The sequence below is a fragment of the Bos taurus genome, chromosome 2 (assembly GCF_002263795.3).
Source record: "Bos taurus isolate L1 Dominette 01449 registration number 42190680 breed Hereford chromosome 2, ARS-UCD2.0, whole genome shotgun sequence".
Classification (NCBI taxonomy): Eukaryota; Metazoa; Chordata; class Mammalia; order Artiodactyla; family Bovidae; genus Bos; species Bos taurus.
Genome location: NC_037329.1, coordinates 110,678,699 through 110,697,032, shown reverse-complemented (window position 1 = coordinate 110,697,032; position 18,334 = coordinate 110,678,699). Strand labels below are relative to the sequence as shown.

At 43.1% G+C, this 18,334-nt stretch overlaps 1 protein-coding gene across 1 annotated transcript in view; it reads right to left on the bottom strand.

Moving 5' to 3' along the window:
* Positions 1 to 18,334, bottom strand: part of SGPP2 (sphingosine-1-phosphate phosphatase 2) — a 147,776-nt gene that overhangs the window by 40,467 nt on the left and 88,975 nt on the right. The window contains exons 3-4 of the mRNA XM_003585772.6: positions 4,310 to 4,489; positions 1,029 to 1,118 (exon numbers count right to left, since the gene is read on the bottom strand). Of these exons, the coding sequence (XP_003585820.1) occupies positions 1,029 to 1,118; positions 4,310 to 4,489 (270 nt within the window). The remainder of the gene's footprint in view (positions 1 to 1,028; positions 1,119 to 4,309; positions 4,490 to 18,334) is intronic.

The following is an 18,334-nucleotide window of genomic DNA, read 5'->3' as shown; positions in this document are numbered from 1 at the left end:
ATGTGCAGCAACAAAGACTGAACACAGGCAAAAATTAATCAAATTTTTTTTTTTTTTAAAGAAGAAAGCATGATGGTACCGCTCTCTGAATCCCATGCAGCCATAAACTCCTGGACTCTGGGTTTATTTTCCTTCCCATTCTCTGCTTCTGCCCATTTTGACAAACCCTCTCCCTAAATCTGTTCCCCTCTGTGGCTTCTGTCCTTCCATCCCCCACCTCTGGATGACCAAGATCAGGCAGAAGAGGAGAAACGAGAAGGCCAGTGAAGGCTGGCCTTTCCCTCTGAGGCCTTATGCTAACCCAATTGTTGAGCTTCATGTGGAGAGTAACACAATTAGCAAGGGCCTAGTCCTTTTTAAAGAAATCTATCACCAATTACCATGATAAATAGTGCCCATGGTAAGCCATGGCCAGCGTTATGCTCTGGAACTCCTAGGCAGATGGCTGGCACACTAGGAAATAGAATTGAGTCATTTCAACTGAGCTAACCGTGGCAGCTCTGAAAAAAATTCCTAATATGGTTAAAAAAAAAAAAAAGTAGACAGCTGTTTAAATGCAAACCCCTATGGAAGGAAGCAAGCCCATGATGCTGGGCTCTTTTGACCTGGTGGGACTCCTACCCTGCAAAGGCAGCTAAGACCCCTGAATTTCAGAACCATTTCTGTGAGGACCTAAGTGAAGAACTTCATCCATCACTCAACATCCCTGACCCTGGATATGTTTCTGCACTGCCTGCTTCATCATCAGTAAACCAGCATGTAAACAAATTACCTGGATCTTCATTGCTGTTCTAGCCAGTCTAACCCAGACCAGCCTACTTGATAGTATCTTAATGATTCATTACTACTATTATACATGTGCCTTAAGATAATCATTTCCTAATTCATTTGCCTGATGGGAAATAAAATTATAGCCTTCACTGGCCTTCTTATGAAATGCAAATAGCTTTATAAACATACAGTGTGAAGAACACACTGGCCACACTCCTATTCAGATATCACCCCAAGACTCGCCCACAAAGCCTTACCAGGACCGTGTGCATCCCAGTGTAAAGTCGGCTGAGACCCACCAACGTGGAGAACACCACAGCCATCATCAGTCCCAAAACAAAGGGATACTGCAGGGGAGGAAGAGAAAACAAGGCATCAGTTCAGGTTCAGACACACACAGCTTGATGTTGTAGAAGGGAAGGGGTTTCTGATCCATTAACTCCTAGTCTCAATCTCATATTTCTTAGGCCAGCAGTTTGATGATCTAAAATCACTCAAAAAAATGGGAAAACTAAGTAAAGAGAAGGAGAAAATGCCTAGGAATGTAATTCTGGAAGGAAGCTTCACAGCATACTGACCTGCAAATAAGACACACTGGAACTTGACCATAGCTAGTGTGCTGAAAGTTTTAGTGGAGTAAATGATTTTTTATTTCTGCTGCTGCTGCGTTGCTTCAGTCGTGTCCGACTCTGTGCGACCCCAGAGACGGCAGCCCACCAGGCTCCCCCGTCCCTGGGATTCTCCAGGCAAGAACACTTGAGTAGGTTGCCATTTCCTTCTCCAATGCATGAAAGGAAAAGTGAAAGTGAGGTCTCTCAGTCGTGTCCGACTCTTAGCAACCGCATGGACTGCAGCCGACCAGGCTCCTCCATCCATGGGATTCTCCAGGCAAGAGTACTGGAGTGGGGTGCCATCGCTATTTCTACCTATACTTAAAATTTGTGAAATATACAGTATTTCCAAGAGGCAAGGTATATGGATGGTACTATAATTTTACAAAGTCCAACCAGGTACCTTCCCAAGATGTGCTGTGAAGATAAAGCTTGGCAACAACTGGCTTCAATAGCAATGCCAAGCTAAGACTGGCATATCTGTACATATGTCAAGGCAAAAGTCTAGACTTCACTGAATCTTGACATTTGTGGATGAATAATGAAAACAGTTGGAGGAATCTGGCTAATGATAAGTCATATAAGGCACACACAGATATGCTGATGAACTAGATATAGAGATATAATTCAGTTGCTTCAAGTACTAATGTCTGTGGTCTTCCATGGTGCTAAGAATTAAGATGATACAGAACTGTCTATATTATGTGAAGTACTTTACGGTCACTCTTCACACACCTTATGAAGTACAGTCTATCGTTAGCCCCAGTCTACAAATGAGGAAACCCTTAACCTTGATAATAAGTTGCATTAGTCCTGAACTTTTGCACAAAGATGGTTGCCCATCAATCCCATTTGATCCTCCCAACAGAAGCCAAGGCTCAGAGAGGTGCAGTGACTTGACCTCAGTAACACAGTCAGCAGTGACACAGTCTGAACGAGGAACCACATCTTCTGAGTCCAAGTCAACATGTGCTTTCCAATGTAACATCTGAGTACAGTGATATAGGGTTGTACCGCTTTTCTGAAGATTTATCATTAACTGCGTCTCTGATTTTAATTGAAAAAGTGTTAAAAATGGAATAAGCTAATGCAGTCACAATTTAGAGGTTGGGTATTAGCCTAAATACGTATTTAAAGAAATAAACCCATTTTTAGGGCTATTCACGAATAAACAACCAAACTAGCTAAATATATTTATCATTAAAAATCAAATAGAAAAAGAAGTCCATAACAACTCAGGCCTTAAGAAAATTGTTTCATCATATGAGCTGTAAAGAAGTTTTTAAGAAGATCCAGGTGGCCTTGAAATAAGCATAAAAATGACTGTTGTTGCTTTCCTGCAGTCAGCCCCACTTGTTGCTTTTTTCCTAAGAGAAGCAAGTTCACAGGCTTCTCTGGATGCTGACAGCTCCCAGTGATGGGGCCAGTGATGGGAGCACTATGTCCTTCTGGGACAGATGGCATGGGGGCAGTACAACATAGCTCAGAAGTCTGTATCCAATAAACTCCAACAGTATTGGGGAGCTAAGACATTTTTTTTTTTTTTTTAAATCCTGGCATGATGTTTAAGTTGGCTAAGATCAAGAGTGGTATGGGGGCTTCCCAGTGGAACAGTGGTAAAGAATTCGCCTGCCAATGTAAGAGACGCAAGAGATACAGCTTCCATCCCTGGGTCAGGAACATCCCTGGAGTAGGAAATGGCAACCCACTCCAGTATTCTTGCCTGCAGAATCCCATGGACAGAGGAGCCTGGTGGGCCACAGTCCATGGGGTCACAAGAGTCAGACATGACTGAACACACAGTCAGATATAATCCTATACCTGTCCCTTTCCCATTTAGGAGACTGAGGTCTAATCCCAGGTGCCCAAATAGAAAACCAGGTGGGTCAGGACCTGACACTAATCTTGTTCTCTCTCAAACCCAAAACAAGCCTCCCGTGTTATCTACAACCTGAAACATGGAATGCCTCTGGGTTTTTGGTGTAAAGAGGGCAGGAGAAGCAATGCTGCCATTTACACAGGAGACTGCTAGTGTTAGCAAAATCTAAATTTTCCAACAGGCAAAAGATACAATTTCTGAAATTAAGCACCAAAATAGAGCAAAAGTTCTCAGATAGGAAAAATAAATCTCCATTAAAGTAGTAATATAACTTTTATGTATTTTTCAGCCGTGCTGGGTGGCTTCTGGGATCTTAGTTCCCCGATCAGGGATTGCACCTAGGCACCAAGGTTTTAACCACTGGACCACCATGAAATTCCCAATAGTATATAACTTTGAAAAGGTCTTGCTACAACTGGCATTTAAGCAGATAATAAGTGAAATTCTATTTTCAACACTTATTAATCTCCTGTCATTTAGACAAGCTTTCTAGAAAATGTGGACTGATTATTTCTAATAGTTGAGCCCCAAGAAAGGGCAGATGCATCTTTGGGAGCTAATTTGAGCCCAGATTCTATTTCACCCTGGGCCCTGGGATATCGAGCTTGAGGATTTGGTGAAATCATCTCCACCCTGGAGAGTCATCTACTAGGATCATCAGCCCCTCGTATCTCTTGTAAACAGAGGATGCAGGCAGCGACTTAAGAGCCATCTGGTCAAGTAGCTCAGGGTGAAAATGCTTCCAGAAGGGGTAGACCGCACAGCCTGGTGATGCTTGTTTTACTCTTATTATCAATGGTGTCCACTTTCACTCTTGGGCATAACCTGCTTTGGACACTAAATCATATGGTCACTTCATTAATAAAGAAATCATCACTGTTCAATAAGTGTTCCCCCATCTTTACTTCATAAGTTTCATTGTCCTTCAGAAAAAAAAAAAAGGCAAGACCCCTGAAGAAAAACCCCTCTTTGCCCTGAAGTCCTGAAGCAAAACCCCTCCTTGCTCCCTCTGGTGTTAAACGGTGAAGAAGAAGAGTCACTGTCTCACCTGGTACCTGTCCATGGTAGAGATAAGGAGGGTGAAGGAGATGGCCGTGGCTGCCATGGCGTGGGTGGACGGCATCCCATATTCAGCCATCACTCTCTTCTCGAGTTTCACGACAGGAGGGGAGAAGGGGCGGGGCCACTTCAAGATCTCTTTGGTTACCTGGCCAATATACATCACCAGCTGCAAAACCAAAGGATGGAAGTAAGTCTAACCAAACAAGCGAAATAATAAACTCCTGGATTCTGTGAATTTATTTCGAGGTTTCCTGTTGTTTGGCTGAAATCACCTTTCTCTCTGATCCAGTTGCTCGTTGGGGAAGTCTTGTAGGATGATGTTTTCATTGTTTGAAAAGAGAAACAGGCCTTCTGGATTCCAGAGGGTCACTGGGCAACCAAGACGTGACACTAACACATCTTACTTTGGTCATATAGTTAACAAACATTTAGATAGCCTAGCACTGGTCTAAGAGCTTTACAGATACTAACTCAATCCAAAAACAACTGTAGAATGCAGACCCATTTTACAGAGGGTAAGGTATAAATCATCGCATATAGTTAGTAAGTGGTAAAGACTTATTGGATTGAAACCTAACATTCAAATCAGACAGTCTTTATTTTCAAGTTTTAACCAGAAAAGTGACTGTTCTTATGGAACTTTTAGCTTAAAATTTTTTGAGTACCACTTTTATTTCTGATATATGTAGGCAAGATACTGGATACAATTTAATGTTATCCAGTAATCGAGAGCATCATACAATAAATGGTGGGACTACTTTCAACCCTAAAACAAACACAATTCAGTCTGGAATTTTTTTCAATTGATTTTTCTTTTTTCCCACAATGCCCTTAATGTAAAAAATCCATTTCTCTTTCTCCCTTAAAGCACAACGTAAAAATCAGAATCGATTTCCATACCCTCCCAAGACACATAGGACTGTTAAGAACAGACTCAGTTACTATGCCAGAGAGCTTCACATCACAAGTTTCAAAATCTGTTCCGAAAGAGAAGAGCAACCTGCTTACTTAAGTTTCTGCATATGCAACTCCAAGTGCAGCCTGAGGACAGAGAGCATCCACACCCCCTGAGGGCTGTTGTACAGGCTCCCACCTGTACCTGGGGGATTAGAACCCTCATTTTCACAAGGCTCCTGGGTGGTTGCTGTGCACATGAGAATTTGAGCATGGCTTTTCACTGTAGTCTTGCACTTTCTCATGGGCTTTAATTATAAACCTCCTCATCTTACCATGACTGTATTGATCTTACTAGAGCTTTATTTAGCTCATGATGGCTGGAATTACTTTGCTTTGGAACAAAACCCATGAAAGAGTATTTCAAAATACTTTGGGTTACTCAGCCAGATTGCTTTAGAGTTTCCCATGTTCTGGTGCTTTCTTTTAACTCATCTTGCTGTTGAATTCTGAGCATTGCTCCAGTGCACTCAGTATCCTCCAGAAGGCGCTGCATATGTTTTCTTTTTTTTGCTTGGCTGCCACTTTGCTCTGGGTTAAAAATCAAGAACCACTGCCTGTGCACAGCAGGCCAAATCCACAGGCTTTAAAGCCTCAGTGACGATCACTCCAAATTCCGTAGCTGCGATTTCTAATCAGACTTTGAAACTTAACCCCTTTAACATCCCTTTCTTACCAGAAACGACTGTCTTGGAAACCAGCTAACTCTTCTATGTTTCTGCCTTCCTCCTGTGGGCCCGATACCTGCATTAGACTATTTTCTGGGGAGTTGAAAAACTTGCAGATACTATTGACTACTAAGAATTTCTCCAAAGATGTTTGAATATATTTCTCAATCCTGTCCCTTTGTCGCTAATCAATATCAATAAAATATTACAGGCATAATGACTAACTCTAGTTCACTCAAAAATACTTAGAATCCTCAGAGAGGAAACATTAAAATTCTAAGAGTGAAGACAGACAAGATGACCCTCATTCAGACAAAATTTAATTTCCTTGAAGTTCATGAGCTTCTTTGATTTCATTTATCTTTTGCCTTCTCTGTCCGAAGGTTGTTTTTAAGAATGCGGGCAATTGTTCATTTTATTTAAAAGTATTCTCTTAGCAACACAATTGTTTCTGATCAATAAATTACAAATAGCAATTATTGTAATGGCAGTGCTCTTTGAATAAGAGCAAATGAGGTGATGTTTTTCAAGTTGTAGGGAAAAAGCACCACTCTCAGGATGACCAACCCTGTCTCTGCCTTTTCATTCATTACAGAAAATCAATGAGGTACCCAGGCCTGTATTGGGGCCCCATCCTTGAGGGGGGAAAACCATCACACAGAGGATCTCACCATAATGCAAATATGCTTTGAAAAAAAAATCATCCACAGAATTCTATGGGTATATATATATACATGTAGAAGTAGACTTTGGTGCAACCTGGGGGAACCAGGAGTCCTGGGGCTGAATGTTAAAAGGAAGACTGTTTAACTAAGGTGAGGGATAGACAGAGAAGCATCCAGGTGGCAAGAATAGGATGAGCAAAGACTTAAAAAAGTGATGTTGGGTGGAGCTCCTAGGTAGTTAGGACCAGTGGCATTTTTTGTAATATTTATTTTTATTTATTTGGCTGCACCAGGGTCCTCAGTCGCAGCCTGCGGGATCCAGTTCCCTGACCGAGGCTGAACCCAGGCACCCTGCATTGGGAGCATGAAGTCTTAGCCACTGGAGCATCAGGGAAGTTCCCAGTGGAGTTTAAACTGTGAAACACACCGTGTATTACAAGGGCTGAGACTAAAGGAACTGACCATACGAGATGTTGCGGAGGAGGGGGAGCCTGGAACTTCCATACAGCACAGAAGAAGGTGCAAAATGATACAACCACTATGGAAAAACAGTTCGGCAGTTTTTTAAAAAGCTAAAACAAATGATTGCTATAGGACCCAGCCACGCCAATCCTAGGTATTTACCCACAAGGAGTGAAAGCATAAGTCATACAAAGATTTGTCCATGGATGTTGATGGCAGCTTCTTTAACAGCTCTAAATCGCAAACAACCCAATTTCCATTGTGGAATGATCATGCAATTGAATTGTTGTTATTTAGTCACTAAGTTGTGTCTGACTCTTTTGAGATTCCCATGGACTGTAGCCCACCAGGATCCTCTGTCCATAGGATTCTCCAAGCAAGAATACTGGAGTGGGTTGCCATTTCTTCCTCCAGGGGATCTTCTCAACCCAGGGATCAAACCCACATCTCCTGCACTGGATTCTTTACCACTGAGCCACCATAGAAGCCCATACAATTGAATACTTCTCAGCAACAACAAAAAAAATGAACTATAGAAGTCAAGCTACAGCACAGATGAATCTTAAAGTAATTCTGCTGAATGAAGAAGTCAGATCAAAAACAAAACAACAGTACACACTATATGATTTTGTTCATATAAAATTCTTCCTGCTTCCCCTTTTATTTTTTAGCACGGGGGATTCTCAGTCTCCAGACCAGGGAATTGAACCCATGACCTCTGCAGTGGAAGCACAGCATCTTAACCACTGGACCTCCAGGAAGTCCCTATATATATAATTCTTAAAAATGGAAATGACTTTACAGGATAGAAAGGAGATCAACAGTTGCCAGGAGGGAAATAAATAACAAATGGGCTTGAAATTTCTCAGTGACAAGTATCTAAATTATGATGATTTTAGGGGTATGTACACATAACAAAATGTGCCACATGGTACATTTCAAATATGTGCACACTTCATGAATAGGGGCTTCCCTGGTGGCTCAGAGGGTAAAGTGTCTGCCTACAATGCAGGAGACCCGGGTTCAATCCCTGGGTCGGGAAGATCCCCTGAAGAAAGGGAATGGCAACCCACTCCAGTACTCTTGCCTGGAAAATCCCATGGACTGAGAAGCCTGGTAGGCTACCGTCCATGGGGTCACAAAGCCCATGGGGTCAGACACGACTGAACAACTTCACTTTCACTTTCTTTCACTTTGGTGGCTCAGACAGTAAAGAATCTACCTGCAGTGCAAAAGACCCACATTCAATCCCTGGGATGGAAGATCCCCTGGAGAAGGAAATGGCAGCCCACTCCGGTATTCTTGCCTCGAGAATCCTATAGACAAAGGAGCCTGGTGGGCTACAGTCCATGGGGTCGCAGAGACATGACTGAGAGACTAATACACACACAAACTTCGTGAATACACTAAAACTTACTGAATCATACACTTAAATGAATTGAATAGTATGTGAAGTACACCCAATAAAACCAAGTATGTACAGTTTATTGCATGTCAATCACATCATAAAAAGTTGTTGTTGTCTTAGCCAGCTTGGGCTGCTGCAACGACCAACCACTGACGGGGTGGCTTACAAACAGGAATTCATTTCTCTCAGTTCTGGAGGATGAAGTTCCAAGATCAAGGCACTGGCAGAAGTAGTAACTGGTAAGGACCTGCTTCCTGGGTCACAGACAGTGTCTTTACAGCACTTGAAAGAAGCAGCTTTCAAGCCATGAAAAGACATGGAAGGCTTTTAAACACATTACCAAGTGAAAGGAAGCCAGTGTGGAAAGGCTCCGTACTGTATGATTTCATCTATGTGATGTTTTGATAAAAGCAAACTACAGAGATGGTAAAAAGACCAGTGATTGTCGAGGGTTGGGGACATGGGTAAGTGGAGCACAGGGAATTTTTAGGGCATTGAAACTATTCTGTATGATACTCAAAGGGTGAACACACATCATTATACATTCGTCCAACCCATAAAATGCACAACACCAAGAGTGAACCCTAATGTAAACTAAGGACTTGGGATACCAGTGTGGGATCCCTGGTTGTAACAAATGTCCATTCTGGCAGAGGATATGCATGTGTGGGTAAAGGGGCTATTTACGAATACTCTATACTTCCTGCTCAATTTTGCTGTGAACCTAAAAACCACTCTAAAAGTAAAGTCTATTAAAAAGAATACTGTGGCAGAAGAGAGCTGTTTCTCCGTTTAGTTCTCAGGGAAGGAGTACAATGATTAACTCATTACGGCGTGCCTTCCGTGAAGGACTTTGCTCTGCATTGTTGAAAGGCCCTTCTACCTAAAGGAACTAAATTAAGTTCCGTCATCCATCACGCTCCTTTGGGCTGAGGCCTCCAAGGCCTAAGTGTAAAAGCAAAAATCCATGGGGAGGCGAGACAGGAAGCAATTACAGCTTGTTAGCCTCTGCCACCTGGCTGGTCCCCTGCCTGGCGTTGATGGGTCTAGGGCCCCGTGGTGTTTCATGATGAGAAATTAGCCTACTTGCTTATTTCTCCCCTAATTACTGTAGACTATGGAAAGAAAATCCATTTCTCTTGATCACCTACTGCTGTCCCCAAGCACACAGAAGGCGCGAATTCTGCCCAAATGCAGTGTATCTTCAGAAGGTGGAAGAACTTCCAACCTAGGATCATCATTGACGTCTGGGGCTCTTTGGGGCGAGCGGAAAAAAACAGCGCTTTTTCTCTTAGTGTGGTGGCCCTTCCTGCTTTTTACTGCGTTGGCCAGTAAGTTTGTTTGGGTTTTTTCACAAGATGTAACAGAAAACCTGAACAAATTTTTGGCCAAGCCAATACAATCCAAAATGACAACATTTCCATGTCTAACACAGCTCTGATGAACAGAACTTTGGTCTTCAAGCCAGGATAAATAAAAACCTAGATAGTTTAGGAAACAGAAGAGTCTTGAAATAACAAGACCAGTAAAGCCCCACAGGATTTTAAAGAACAGCCACACGTTGATTTTTTTATGCTCTGGGATTGCTCGCTGCCCACCCCTCTATGTCTTCCTCCTCCCAAAGAATCCCCCTCCCCAAGAATCCATCTCCCACTCCCCGTGGTGTGAGGGCTTCACTGTTATAATACAGCTGATTCCTCTGCAGGGTGGAAGGAACACAGAGAAGCTCTTTTCAAATTATACCTCCAACGCCCCTCAAAACCACACATTTTTAAACTCCTAACATCTCTCTTCCCTCTGGCTTCACCCATAGTCCACATCACCACGGGGGAATCATAGTGCAAGCAATTAGCTAAGAGGCATGTAAGCTGTTCCAGGTGGTGCAGTGGTTTAAAAAAAAAAAAAAAAAATTCGCCTACCAATGCAGAGATGCAAGAGACTCGGGTTTTTGATCTCTGGGTTGGGAAGATCCCCTGGAGGAGGGCATGGCAACCCACTCCAGTATTCTTACCTGGAGAATACCATGGACAGAGGAGCCTGGCAGGCTACAGTGCATAGGGTCTGAAAGAGTCGGACATCACTGAGCGCATACATACACACACACACACACGCAAGATGCTACTCAGGTCTTATGGGGCAGAAACATTGTGAGTCACTAGGGTTTATGGTCCACCCATAGATTTATTTTTAAAAAGTCAGGAATTCATTTCCTCATCCTAGAGAACAATGAGATGTAGCCCAAAGACCACAGCTTCTCTAATCATCCCATTTCTTAATCTGTCCAAATTAAGCTCAGTCCTCTTCTCCTCAGGTTGCTGCTGCTGCTGCTAAATCGCTTCAGTCGTGTCCGACTCTGTGCGACCCCAGAGACGGCAGCCCACCAGGCTCCCCCGTCCCTGGCATTCTCCAGGCAAGAACACTGGAGTGGGTTGCCATTTCCTTCTCCAATGCATGAAAGTGAAAAGTGAAAGTGAAGTCACTCAGTTGTGTCCGACTTTAGCGACCCCATGGACTGCAGCCCTACCAGGCTCCTCCGTCCATGGGATTTTCCAGGCAAGAGTACTGGAGTGGGGTGCCATTGCCTTCTCCATCTCCTCAGGTTACTAACATGATAAATTGGATAAAGAAAGACGAGACACCCAACCATCCCACTCCTAGGGATGAAGAGGAAAAGTTAAAATTTTACATCAACCTCCTCCTCCTTCTGCCTCTGTAACTCAGCCTGCCCCCTGCAAAGTCTAGATCACGCAGGTCATGTAGTCTCAGAAAGTGGGGACTTGCACTACTAGGAAGTGGAGTTTATCTCACTTACCCTTGTACTGCTCTTTGCAATTGCCCAGCCCCTGCAGACCTGATTAAATGAGGTTGCATTTAATAACCCTGCAAAAATGATTAATTTGGGGGCTACTGTGAAGGATAATGCTAAGAATGCTGCTGCTGCTAAGTCACTTCAGTCGGGTCATCCTCTCCCCATCTTGACTGCTGTTCCCGCAGACATGAAACTCCTTAGTTTAAACCAGCCTATTAACAGCTAGTGTTGCCCACTACAGTCTGTCTATAAAAACTCTGTAATCCCTTTGTTCGGGGTTCAGTGCTTGGAGTGTTAACTCCTCTGGGCCTGCCGGCATAATAAGCCTGACTTCTCCAGCTCTCCGAGCGTGGTGTTTGAGTACTGGTTTCTGCAACAGGTACATATTCAAGAACCCTGAAAATGCGTGTCCTCACCGAAATTTGTACATGAATATTAGAAGGCAATGGCACCCCACTCCAGTACTCTTGCCTGGAAAATCCCATGGACGGGGGAGCCTGATAGGCTGCAGTCCGTGGGGTCGCTAAGAGTCGGACACAACTGAGTGACTTCACTTTCACTTTTCACTTTCATGCATTGGAGAAGGAGATGGCAACCCACTCCAGTGTTCTTGCCTGGAGAATCCCAGGGACAGGGGAGTCTGGTGGGCTGCTGTCTATGGGGTTGCACAGAGTCGGACACGACTGAAATGACTTAGCAGCAGCAGCATTCTTAGCATTATCCTTCACAATAGCCCCCAAATTAAAAGTTTAAACCGAATGTCCATCAACTGATGAATGGATTAAAAAAACAGGGTACATCTGTACAATGAAGTATTATTTGACCTTGAAAAACAATGAGGTACTGATACATGCTACAGCAAGGATGACCTTTGAAAACCGTGTGCTAAATGAAAGAAGTCAGACTAAAATGACAAATATGGTATGATTCCATTTACATGAAATGTTCAGAATAGGCAAATCCATAGAGATTAGTGGTTATCTGATTAGTGGTTATCTGGGGGGTAGGGGCTGTTTGGCGGGTGGAATGGGGAGTGAGTGCTAGTGAATATATGGGGCTTGTTTTTAAGGAGATGAAAATATCGTGGAGGTTGATGGTGGTGATGGTTGCACAACTCTGTGAATATAGTAAAGCCATCGAATTATTTTCTTTAGAAAGGTTAATATTATGGTATGTGAACTGTATCACAATGAAAAACAGAGAAACTAGATATCAAGACGGATTCTGAAATACCTCTCCTGTGTGGCCCTGAAGACTTTCGTTTCAAAATGTTATTGGCAATGCCTTCAAATACCGATTCAATGGAAGCAGCTATGGCTGCTACTGCTATTTTCTTCAAAAGTCCTGCCCAGCTCTGCCCCTAAACCCCAGTTCTACAGGGCACTGAGGCGGTGACCGCCCATGTCACAGGAAGCTGAAAGTCCTCCCTACTCAAACCCATGAGAATGGGATTCATTTTAAGAGTAATTTTAAGCTCTGGAGGCTTTTTAGATCAATAGTTTTACCAAAAAAAAAAGAGAGAGAGAGAGAGAGTGACTGCAGTAGCCTGCACAGCTTTTGTTTACTTGGTGGTCTTTTATCCCCCAGGAAAACACATTGCTGCTCCGTGGTCTTCTATTTGGCTTCAGGGAGTGGATTAAAAGCAGTTCTTTGTTATGGTGATGGAGGAACATTCGAGAGACTACCGCTTACCATTCAGTGTAAAAAGTTGTTTTCCACTGGTGAATGTCCTCTCCTGCTTGTGGCCTTATTTTTATTTACTTTTTAAAATTCAAAGCCCTTCTATAGTGTGTGTCACGTGGGTTTCTGTGTCTGTGGGGGGTTGGGTGGGGTGGATGGGGTGATGGTGAATCACTGGGACACGCAATTACAACTTCAAACTAATAAAATTTCATTCCGCGCCTGAAGCACCGAAACAATGAAATTACAGAGCGAACACCATAAATCACAGAAGGCGATCAGCAAACTGGTCTTGACATAGCCCACGTCCTATAAAAATTAAGATATAATAAAGAAAGCACAAATGGCAGGTAAGAAAAATAAAACAATTAAGTGACAACACTTTCCTGTTTTTTCTAACACTCCAATTTTTCAAGCTCAGATCTGCTTCTGAAATTTGTGAAGACAAACACTAAAAGTACAAAGATAAGTAATTAAGTCATGTATGTATGCATGTCTTTAAGAAAGTTACTTTAAAACAATTGAGGCTTCTTTTCCTTATTAAGGATGACTTGGGTTAAATAATAATTAGTATTCAGTTCAGTTCAGTTCAGTCGCTCAGTCATGTCCAACTCTCTGCAACCCCATGAATCGCAGCATGCCAGGCCTCCCTGTCCATCACCAACTCCCAGAGTTCACTCAGACTCATGTCCATCGAGTCAGTGATGCCATCCAGCCATCTCATCCTCTGTTGTCCCTTTCTCCTCCTGCCCCCAATCCCTCCCAGCATCAGAGTCTTTTCCAGTGAGTCAACTCTTCCCACGAGGTGGCCAAATTACTGGAGTTTCAGCTTTAGCATCATTCCTTCCAAAGAAATCCCAGGGCTCATCTCCTTCAGAATGGACTGGTTGGATCTCCTTGCAGTCCAAGGGACTCTCAAGAGTCTTCTCCAACACCACAGTTCAAAAGCATCAATTCTTCGGCGCTCAGCTTTCTTCACAGTCCAACTCTCACATCCATACATGACTACTGGAAAAACCATAGCCTTGACTAGACGAACCTTTGTTGGCAAAGTAATGTCTCTGCTTTTGAATATGCTGTCTAGGTTGGTCATAACTTTCCTTCCAAGGAGTAAGCGTCTTTTAATTTCATGGCTGTAGTCACCATCTGCAGTGATTTTGGAGCCCAAAAAAATAAAGTCAGACACTGTTTCCACTGTTTCCCCATCTATTTGCCATGAAGTGATGGGACCGGATGCCATGATCTTCGTTTTCTGAATATTGAGCTTTAAGCCAACTTTTCACTCTCCTCTTTCACTTTCATCAAGAGGCTTTTTAGTTCTTCACTTTCTGCCATAAGGGTTGTATCATCTGCATATCTCAGAGAAGGCAATGGCACCCCACTCCAGTACTCTTGCCTGGAAAATCCCATGGACGGAGGAGCCTGGTGGGCTGCAGTCCATGGGGTTGCTAAGAGTCAGACATGACTGAGTGACTTCACTTTCATTTTTCACTTCTATGCATTGGAGAAGGAAATAGCAACCCACTCCAGTGTTCTTGCCTGGAGAATCCCAGGGACAGGGGAGTCTGGTGGGCTGCCGTCTTTGAGGTCACACAGAATCAGACATGACTGAATCGACTTAGCAGCAGCAGCATCTGCATATCTGAGGTTATTGATATTTCTCCCGGCAATCTTGATTCCAGCTTGTGCTTCTTCCAGCCCTGCATTTCTCATGATGTATTCTGCATAGAAGTTAAATAAGCAGGGTGACAATATACAGCCTTGACATACTCCTTTTCCTATTTGGAACCAGTCTGTTGTTCCATGTCCAGTTCTAACTGTTGCTTCCTGATCTGCATATAGGTTTCTCAAGAGGCAGGTCAGGTGGTCTGGTATTCACATCTCTTCAAAAATTTTCCACAGTTTATTGTGATCCACACAGTTAAAGGCTTTGGCATAGTCAATAAAGCAGAAATAGATTAGTACAGTGATTTTTAAAGTGTATTTTCACTGACATAATTTGTTTTAATATTCATACCATTCCTATTTTACAGATGAGGAAATTGTAAAACAGGAAATGCTTAAAGAAGGTGACTGACCCCCTAAAGATAATACAATGAGTAGAGAAGCTGAGTTTGAATTTTGCTGATTCAAAATCCTAAGGTCTTTTCATCCCACCCTCTTAAATCTGGCATGACAGTTATTACTGAAACCAGATACCTATTTTTTTAAAGAACCCAAATTCTATGATCCTAACCCATTAGATCCATGGAACACTCACTAGAGGCTGCCTGACTGCCCTGGGGGCTAAGAGTCTTAGACTTCACATCTCATGAGACAGTTGCCAAATACTTATCCACACCACTCCAACAATGACCAGTCCAGCAGAAGTCTGGGACCAGTGTCCTTTACTCACCACTGGACAGATGTCACATCCCAAATGGCACCCATTGAGGGAATGGGTGTCTTCAGTCTTAGGAAATGTGGAGTGCACAAAAGCTAAAACACGCATAAGCCCATCTTCCTTCAGAGAGCCAACTAACCACAAAACCTGGAAACAATTCAATGTTCATGACAGGACACTGGTTAAATTACATAAATATTAAAAAAACATTGTGAGATATACTGTTAAATGAAAACAGTGAAAGGCAGCAAGAGTATATTTTGATCCTATTTATAATTTAAAAAATGTATTTATAAGCAAATGCATGTAGCTTACAGGGCAAACTGTGGATGGCGGATCCACTGGGGTTAGAATTGCAGTCGGTGCCTTGTGCGTCATTTGAGTTTTCATGCAAAAACCAATAAGGCTTGCTTCCAATAAAAATGTACGTACTGCAGAGAAGACTCCTCATTATTAGACTCTTCCTTCACATTTCTAAGTATGTCAATTGTCAGTCCTGCTGACCAGAGGGGAAAAAAAGCAAACTGCAAAATAATACAAAAAGATCAAAACCTTTACTTTATAGACCACTGAAAGCAAAAATGCAACAGACGTTAGCTGCATGCCATGCTCAACTTTCTCATCTGATTAAAACCACAAACTAAAAAAAAAAGAAAGAAAGAAAAAAATCCCACAAACTATTTTCATCTCCAAGCACGCTGCCACGCATCTCTGTGGGTAACCCAGCCAACCAGTCTAGGCAACAGCCACATACATACACAAAAAGGCATTTCAGTACAAATTTCAATTAAACAGAGTCTCAGATTTTTCAAGCTGAAGAGAAGTCTGTCTTCAGCCTTGACTGATGACTACTCATCTGAGATTCTTTCTGCTCTTGAGTGAGTGAGTCAAAGTCACTCAGTCATATCCGACTCTTTGCGACCCCATGGAGTATAGAGTCCACGGAGTTCTCTGGGCCAGAAAACTGGAGTGGGTAGACTTTTCCTTCTCCGGGGGATCTTCCCAACCCAGGGATCAAACCCAGGTCTCCCGCATTGCAGGCAGATTCTTTACCAGCTAAGCCACAAGGGAAGCCCAAGAATACTGCTCTTACCTGCATCAAAAACAGTAAAACCTGCTAACAGGATTTCTTCACAAATTAGAACCCCTCCCCCAAATTTAGGAAAATCACCCCAAAGAAATTCCCCCAAGCAATTTGAGCCAACAGCCCTACATCTAAACCCTCTGCCAATCTACTCCACCAACTAGCAGCATCCTTGGTCTTTATGAAGTAAGAACAGCCTAAAATACCAGCTTTGTAATACTTTCAAGATCAAGTCAACATAGTTTTTTGGGGTTGTTTTTTGGGTGGCGGGGCCTACACTGCACCAGGCATGTGGGATCTTAGTTCCCCAGCCAAGGGTGTAACTGGGGCTGCTGCACAGGAAGTGCAGAGTCTTACCCACTGAACTGCTAGGGAAGTCCCCAAGTCAGCACGGTATTAACTGGAACATACCTCAACTGCCAATGGAACACTTTTTCTGTCCCTCCTACAAAGCTGGGTTTGGAGGTCTCCTCCATGCTCCCATTCACTCTGCCTGGCTCTATGAGGGTTTTTTAAATGACAGTCACTCATAAACCATTTTCTAGATTCTGCTATATCCAGGGACCACTAATTTTATTATCACTTTAATGTTGGTCTTCAAACTGGCTCACTCCTTTTCAGTGAAACACTCAAGAAAACATGATCTGATTGTTATATTTTACAGATACACACTAAAACCAAGATGTATATATTTAAAGGAAAAATGAAAAAAAAAAAAAAACTCATTTCATGAACTAGGCTCTTGGGGTGACAGGCTTCTGGAAGATTTGATTTGTTCTGGATCTGGAAGATTCAATTTGTTCTGGATTTGACTTGCTATCTGGAGATGTGTGAGCTTCCCTGGTGGCTCAGTAGGTAAAGAATCTGCCTGCAATGCGGGAGACCTGGGTTCGATCCCTGGGTTGGGAAGATCCCCTGGAGTAGGAAATGGCAACCCAATCCCATATTCTTGCCTGGAGAATTCCACAGACAGAGGATCCTGGTTGGCTACAACCCATGGGGTTGTAAAGAGTCAGACACAAGTGACTGACACTTTCACTTTTTCACTGGAGATGTATTGCCAAGTACAATAACATCAAGAAGTCAGTGAAGGTCCAGTGGCTAAGAATTCTTCTGCCCATGCAGGAGACACAGGTTTCTTCCCTGGTCCAGAAAGATCCCACATGCAACTAAGCCCATGCTCTACTACTGAGCCTGCATGCTGCAACTACTGCAGTCCGAGCACCCTAGAGCCTGTGGTCTCCAACAAGAGAAGCCACTGCAGTGCAAAGCCCACATGCTGAAACTAGAGAAAACCACTCACAGCAACAAAGACCCAATACACCCAAATAAATAAATAATAAATTAAAACACAACAAAGAAAGGAAGTCAATGAAGCAAGAGTCCAGGGCCCCAGAAAAGCATCCTGGGCCCCATGCAGGGTCAGCTGGTTGCCTCCGGGGCAACTACTATGACACACTGGATGCTTGGGGTGGGTATCGTCCTCAACAACCACATCATCAAGCATTTTTTCTTATGACCATGAATCGGGCCAAAGCAACTGTGTGTGGGGTTTTATGGTTCATGTGGACTCGAAGGAATCTGAATCCTGGTCTATCCTCCCTGGCAAAGGCATGAGATAGAGAGAGCCCCTCAGCCACTGCAGAATCCCTGCCCCAATTCTACCCCCAATATCCTGAGAATCTTCCATCCTTTCTATACAGGTATCATCCAGGACTGGTGAAAAGTAGGGGACTTAAGAGTCTTCCTTTGTTGTACATCATGGGTACCAACAATAAAATCTACACTGTGCACAGCTGGGGCACAGATGAGGACATAAAACCCATGGGGACATAAAATGGACATCATAATCACTGACATTATAACACAATATGGTCACCAAAATCCCCCCAAAATTA